The sequence below is a fragment of the Nannochloropsis gaditana genome (assembly GCF_000240725.1).
Source record: "Nannochloropsis gaditana CCMP526 unplaced genomic scaffold scaffold149, whole genome shotgun sequence".
Classification (NCBI taxonomy): Eukaryota; class Eustigmatophyceae; order Eustigmatales; family Monodopsidaceae; genus Microchloropsis; species Microchloropsis gaditana.
This window is the reverse complement of record NW_005803804.1, coordinates 40,606-47,872: the sequence shown is the minus strand read 5'-3', so window position 1 is coordinate 47,872 and position 7,267 is coordinate 40,606. Positions and strand designations below refer to the sequence as shown.

The window sequence follows — 7,267 nt, the reverse complement described above, 5'->3', positions numbered from 1 at the left end:
ATGGAGTGACGGCATGCCCTTCCGCGAGGCTTGATCCCACCGACCTACCCGCTGGTCATTTTGCAAGGTAAATGGTGTACTGGCTGCTCATTATATGCACGCCAGAAAAGTAGCCCACATGAATATGCGAAAAAAAAGCCAAATTTATCGTTCAAAAAGGTAGATGACGCTGATAAGTCCTTTACATTTTTTAGTCTTTATGTCTAACTATATCGCACCTCAACCAACTGTTGACCCCAGTTATATCAAAACATACGTCGAAAGACTCGTAACATCACACGTGGCATGCTCACTCATGTTCACAAGTCTTGGCCACCTTATCCGACGTACTATGCATATAAATATATGTATGTGTATATATATATATATATATATATATGTATATATCGGCCTTCACTCGACATGCTATGCCTGGATATATTCACGCATTCAGGCTTGTTTCACCTGGGCCGTGATAAACGCTACCAGACGACCAGCAGAATACGATTTTTTCAAAATTTCACATGTTGGAGAGCAACTTCTATGGCTATCGGAGTGCTAACGATCATAAAGACCGTGATACGTGAGTCGCGTTCACTTTGTGTATTCCCACTCTAGGCAGCCCAGAGGCAACGGCCCACGTCGAAACGGTCGAGGAGGGAGTACGTCACGACTGCGGCCGTGCCGGCGGCAGAGATGGTAAGGGCGTGCATGAGTTCATGGGAGGAGAAATGCCGAGGCCACAGGCGAGGCCAGCCTGAGGGAGGAAAAATAAGAAGAAAGGAGAGGGGCAATACGGGGTGAAGCGGGGTAGATGCGAGGTAAGCGTGTATGTACGTACGCACATGCATGTGGGTTTATATATATAAAGACACATACATCCATACATATATATATATATGTGTGTGTGTGTAATGTATCAAGTTTGGTACCCTGGTCAGAGCTAGAATTTACCATGGAGGGAAAGGAAAACAAAGGACAGGGGAGTGCAGAGTGAAAGGAGGGAAGGAAAATAAAACCCGCTAAAAACCAGCCCGACGGAAAAGCGAAAGAAAATCACCCCCCCAAATTTTTTTAGGATTTTTCGGGTGGGTGTCGGGTGATCCGGTACGTACCACGCGCGTACACCAGCATGCCTAGAAAATACTGAGACCAGGACGCGATGGTCAGGCTGAGCTCCAGCGTGGTCAAGTGCCCGACTTGAGAGATGTGGGAGAGGTAGGAGAGGAGAGGAAAAGAAGGGGAAAGGGACCGAAGAAAGGGTTCAATTCAAGGTTTGTTTCATCGCCCGTGGTAGGTAGGGCACTGTCCCATGAAAGCATTTTAGGTATGAGGAATAAACGTCACAAAACATGAGAAATATGGCTGGTGTGTGAGGTGTAAGAAGAAAAAGAGTGAGTGAACATCGACCATCCTGCTATTAAGAAAACAATCGGAAAAGATGTCTGTCCTCCCGTGGATGGAAAACGCAGGATTCCTTCCAGAAGATTCAGATTGCTATGCAGAGAAATGCCATGACTAGCTCAGAAGCAACATCTTGAAGGGGTAGAGTGCAACAGGGATACGCCGAGTTCAAAACAGGGAATGCCCATCGGAACAGAAGACGTCTGTCTTCGCCTCCCTCTCTCCCTCCCTCTTTCCCTCCCTCCCTCCTTCCCTTCCTCCCTCCCTACCAAGTTCGTGCAAACCGAAGCCCATGACACTTGCGGTCAAGACAAAGTAGATCAGTTTTTTTTGAAGACGAAAGATCTGAGAAGATAGGGAGAAAGGAGGGGGGCCAAGGTCATTTTGGGATCATATCATCCTCGACCAACCCACTTTAAAACATCCTCGCGTCTCACCCTCTCCTATTCTACCTCCCATGTCTTCAAGGACTTCTCCTCTCCCGCCCTCCCTGCCCATGCCCGAGACCGTCGGCTTAGTGCCTCCCCACCCTTTTCACCTCCCATGCCACCGTCCTCCGCGACGCACCTGTATCATTCCCCAGGTCGCAACCAGGGCGCTTCCTGCCAACACGTAGAGACGTGTTTGTTGCAAGGCAAGGAGGGAAAGAGGGGCAACATTGCCTAGGGAGGGAGGGAGGGAGGGAGGGAGAGTGGAAGAGAGGGAGGGAGGAAAGGAAAATGAAGGGCCATGAGAGCGCGCGGTACAGGGCGCATCCCACCAGGTGTGAAACGCAGGCAGAACGAAGCCCTACCTGAAACCATGATAAAGATCATGCAATGGTCGAGTTTCTGCATCCACACCTCCCACCGCGGGGTCCAATGCACCCGGTGATACGCCCACGACGACAAAAACAGGCAGAGGCAGCAGAGGGCGAAGAGGGAGGCGGCCAGATGCTCCTATGTGGAGGACGGAGGGGCCAGTGAGGAGAGCGGAAAATCCAGCGAGGCATGGTTTTTAAGCCCATGGCAAGGGAGAGAAATAGAAAAGCCATAACCCGCCCCCCCAAAAGTCCTCTCCTTGCTCTCTCCTCTCTCCTTCGTCCCCTTTCTTCCTTTCCTTACCGTCGGCGTATCCGCTTTGGCCAGTAACGCCAAGGCGATCACGGGCACGAGAAACAGCGACCATCCATGCAGAACACCTCGCCAACAGGGTTTCATAGCCCCCTACAAAGAAGGGAGAGAAAGCGGATGGGGAAATGAAAAAGAGGGAGATAGAAGGAGGAAACGGCGGAAGCGAGGCATGAAGAAAAGGAGGGAGAAGGAGGACGGTGAGCAGGGAAGGGAAGGAGAGAGAGCATCCGTCGCACCGACATTCCCCACCCGCGCCCCACATCATGTACTAAACATACATCCTACATATCCACACGCACGCGTGTCCACACGAGGCATACGTGTGATTCTTCATTAAAAAAAAAAGCGCTCCCTGCCCTCACCTCGCAGTACAAAACCTCTCCCGGAATCAGCTGCCCCTTCTTGGCCTCATCCAGCTCCGTATCGCTGTAGGGAGGGTACAAGCTTCGGAGGCGTACAATCTCATTGGGGTCCGAAGGAAAGGCACCTGCGTAAGACGGAACCTTTGCCTGTCGAGGATCCCGAGATGAAGTAAGGGAGGGCATGGTCTGGGGCTCGCGCAGGTGAAAAGAAAACACAGAAGGGAGGACGATAGCGCGGGGAAAAGGCCAACCTGTTGCTGTACCTTGTCTGTGTCGACGCGTGTGCTGAGGTCTTTTTCCTCTTGTAGGGGAGTGGATGGCGTTTGATCAGTCGCTCCATGGACACTATGAGGCGTCTCAGCAGGAGGGGGAGGAAGAGAATGCGACGCAGGCAAAGGTGGCTGCGAACTCCCCTTGATGTCCGATTTGCACATTCTCTGGATGTGTACAGAGGCGTAGGGGAGGACATAAGGGGAAACGAGGGACAAAAACGCAAACTCTCTCATTTTGGTCGTTTTCTCACGGCTCAGGCATACTATCGAAAAGCAAACCCTATAAAGGACATGCGACCACGGAGCGTCAAATTCACTACAGAGATGATCTTGGTTGCAATCAAGGTATCTTGGAAAAGCCGATTTTGTAAACAGAGTTTGAGCGCATGGTACTGCTTTGCTGGTGCAATGAATGTGCGAGCTGAGGATCAAGATCGAGGAATCCTGGTCATTCGAGACTTTGTCATCCGAACGCGCTCGACCAATACAAGCAAACCACATACAAGATCAGTTGACAACACCACTGGTTGATCAAGTCCAGGCTATGCTGAGGGAATTGAAGGAGTGCAACCTGGGGTTTGTAGGCTTTTCATGATCCTTGCACCGCCATGACCGTGATCCTCCTGGAAGTAACCTTCGTCTTCAAGACTCCTAGGAATTAAAATCCACAAACTGCCTGCAGTCTCACCCTACATACATTTCCACAGCTCTGCGTCGATATCACAACAAGGGGGCGAGGATGCTAGCGCATGGCAGTAGCACCTGGTGCCACGTCATGACTATTCTAAGATAAACTGGAAGGCATATGGTAGTCGTGGCCCATGTACCCCTTCGGATTGGACACACGTGAATTCATTTTGATCCGTTCGACGATACAGAAGCGTAATGTGTCCCTAGATACGTACCCGCATAATGACAGCAATTTTGTCGAAGGGTATCCTTTTCACAGGGCAGAGAGGAGGTTAAAAGTCTGTATTTCTACCACACCAACGCTTTATAGAATTTAAAGGCATAAACAAAAGATGATAAGCACTCGTGCCATTCGATTTTCCTAGTTTTACAATTACTTGTTTTGTACATGCATGTCATCCACACTAGTTCTGCTCATGTGACAAATGTATGTAGCTTTATGTGTCATCATTCTCTTCTTGGCAAGGATTTTGGCAGCAACACTTGTTTCAGCTGGCTTTCCTCTTCGTGATTTTTTTCACCACAAGTGAATGTGTCATGCTATGAATGGCACGTCTAATTTTTAACTAGACCCAAGTTCTTCATCTTTTGCTGCTTCCTTCTTCGGTCGGTCGCGCTGCATCGGTGACCATTGCAGGGGCGGAATCTCAGAGGGAGAAGCAAGAGGGCGTAGATTGGGTTCAAAGAGGCTTTGTGCTGATGAGGTTTCTTGGGCAAAGTGGTGTGGAGGCTGAGGAAGGGGTAGCGGGATGGTGGTAATAGGTGCCGCAGCATGGAGGGAGAAGTGTGGGTGAAGGGCGGTATCAGAGGAAGAAGAGGGCTCAGAGGAAAGGACGGAAGGAGCGGACGGCAGCGAAGAGGGAGAAGAGACAGGGGATGTCAAGGATACTGCCGCATACAAGGATTCATTTGCCTGATTCCCTTCCTCTTCGGCACGTTCCTCGTCTTGTCCTGCGGCTCCTGTTCCTGCCACCAAGCCTTCCTCCTGCTCCGTCGGACGGCTTGCCCCACCACGTCCACCAGCGTGGCGCCTCTCCCTCTCCTGCTCTTCAAACGGAGGGTCCGACGTTGTACGAGAGGGAAAAAGAGAGGCACGGCTGGGAAGGGAGGGTGTCGAGCAGATGGGCTCCTGGAGTGGCCGTGTCCGAGCAACGGGGTGTTGGGGGGGAATGTGACGCGAGGGGGGCGCCGGTTCAAACATGATCAAGGAGACAAATTCTCCAGGTGAGAGCTCGACCACTCGATTTTCGAACAGGAAGAGATTGACCTGGGCGTGCCGGTCAAGGGCCTGTGTGAGGAGGAATGGAGGGACACAGGGATGGACCGGAGATGGGCGGACAAAAAGCCGGAAAAAGCCGGGCAAGAGGGAGAGAAAGGCGGCAGAGATGGGATCTCAGGCACCGACCTTAAAAAGCCCTGTCTGGCGAGTGCCAGGGTTACCGAGAGCCCCTTGGACCAGCTCCCGGAAGAAAGAGGGGCGGTCGTCCGGGACTACGGTGCTATTGGCAGAAAGAAAGGAGAAAAATGACCGAGAGGGGAGCTGTGGGTCGTACCATTGTCTGGATTTCAGCGCCTCCTATTCCATACATGCACGTCCCCAGCCCCTTCCCTACATCCTTCTCTTTCCCCCGGCACTCACGCCGCGAGCAAAAAGCCGATGAGACAGCGCCGGGCCCATGCGTCCTTCATGAACTCCTCCGGTCGTCGAAAATAGGTCAAATATACGTCGTTCACCACCAAACGCCGCTCCTTCCCTCCCAGGCATTCCATCCGAATGGCGCGAGAGCCGTCGTTGAGTTGTTTAAAAATTGCGCTCTCCCGCAGTCCTGAGAAACGGGATCCGGGCAGAAGAGAGACGCAGGAGCGGCAAATGAATGAAGGTTGGAAGGATAAATAGAGGGACATAAGGTGGAAAGACACATGAAGCGGGGGGGAAACAATGATGCACAGGATTGATTCCTGCATGTGGTCGGCTTTGTAACCAGCTAAAGAGACGAGAGGACATCTTGGAATCTGGAGCATGGGCGATTGACTGGACCGCTTACTCACTTTTCGCCCCCTCCCCCCCCAGGCGGTTTGCATGACTCATCCATAATCGCCTTCTTTCTGCATCAGAGACTGCCCCATCGAGAATAGATGAAGGACTCCCAAGCTCCTTGTCGGCGATCCAAAACGCTCCTTGGACCTGTGCGACGGGAGGGAGGGAAGGAGGAAAGGAGATAGGAGGTAGGGAAGGAGGGAGGGAGGGAGGAAAAAAAGTTGTGGCAGTAAATTCCGGGAATTGTGCGGAGTCTTCTCAAAATAACCCGGGCATCGAAACTGAGCTCAGCAATACTCATAGGAGTGCGATGGCTACCGACTCAATTCCGCGGAACTCGGAGGGAGATGAAGTTCTTACCTCTGCAAATAGCCCGTGCGTGGGGTCACAATTTCCCCCAAATTGGATTTTCACTTCTCTCCAGTATTTGAGAAGGATAATGCCCCTCTTTCGGTTCAGCATTCCTTTTTGTAGGAGCTCGCGGAAAGCCTGGAGGTACAGAGGAACCATTGCTCGGATGTCAATGAGTTCCATGATTTGGTCCAGCGATGGGGAGGACAGGAGGGGAACGAAGGACGAGCGTCCAGTGAAGGAGAGGCGCGGGAGAACATTAAATCCGGCAGGGTTTTCAGAGGTGCTGGCCCTGAAGGAACAGGGAGGAGTGGTAACGAGTGAGGTGAGGATTAAGTGTCGCTCCTCATCAACGCTTATCCTTCAGTTCTCTCTCCACTTAGAGCGGATAGGTTGTACTTACTCTTTCTCTAAAGCGTCAGGTGGAGCCTTTTGGTAGCACTCACACAAGCCTATATCGCATGCTCCAGAGCAATGAAATTGGTCGTGGCCTTCCCTGTCCATCGCTGGTCCTACTTCGGTGGTGTTGTCTCTGTCCTCTTGCTTTTCCAAGCGTCTATTCTCCTTTTTATACCCTCGGGATTTCATCTCTCCCTCGGCGGTCTCATGTTCTGCTAGTGAAAGGGATGGTGTAGGGTGCCTTGAAGAACGCTCACGATAATGCGGAGCTTGCATTCGCATGTGGCTGGTTGAGGAGACATTTGACTGCATAGGTGACGGGGAAATGCTTTCTGATTCAGACTCGTACGACGAGCTCATTGTCATGAGCGTTTCTACAAACGCTTCAGTCTCGTGGCCTGTTTCTTGATATGATTCATCAGACTTGTCTTGATCTGCTACTGCGTCATCGTCGTCCCGTCGCATTTCTTCGCACTAGAGCTGACAAGCAGGCAATTTTGTTATGAAAAATGCCGTAGCCCTAAATGTCCTGCCAGTGCGTGAGTATTGTATGTCAAGGTCAAGGAATGTCCTGGGGTCGCCCGTTCGGGAGCCATGAATCCCAACTACTCGTGATTCACGTGCCAAATTCGTCAATACGCTACAAAAAAAGGTACACAT

At 51.5% G+C, this 7,267-nt stretch overlaps 2 protein-coding genes across 2 annotated transcripts; both read right to left on the bottom strand.

Annotated features, from left to right (window-relative positions):
- Positions 1–464: 464 nt before the first annotated feature.
- Positions 465–3,363, bottom strand: NGA_0644800 (channel hemolysin iii family; the record flags this gene model as incomplete). Its single annotated transcript, XM_005855633.1, has 6 exons — positions 465–736; positions 1,653–1,728; positions 1,951–2,045; positions 2,177–2,321; positions 2,858–3,043; positions 3,121–3,363. The coding sequence occupies 6 exons, from the start codon at positions 3,361–3,363 to the stop codon at positions 594–596; spliced, it is 888 nt and encodes a 295-aa protein (XP_005855695.1). The 3' UTR covers positions 465–593.
- A 1,018-nt stretch (positions 3,364–4,381) lies between these two features.
- Positions 4,382–6,889, bottom strand: NGA_0645100 (uncharacterized protein; the record flags this gene model as incomplete). The annotated part of the gene is made up of 6 exons (XM_005855636.1): positions 4,382–5,107; positions 5,225–5,318; positions 5,459–5,632; positions 5,865–6,004; positions 6,218–6,500; positions 6,612–6,889. The coding sequence occupies 6 exons, from the start codon at positions 6,887–6,889 to the stop codon at positions 4,382–4,384; spliced, it is 1,695 nt and encodes a 564-aa protein (XP_005855698.1).
- Positions 6,890–7,267: the final 378 nt, after the last annotated feature.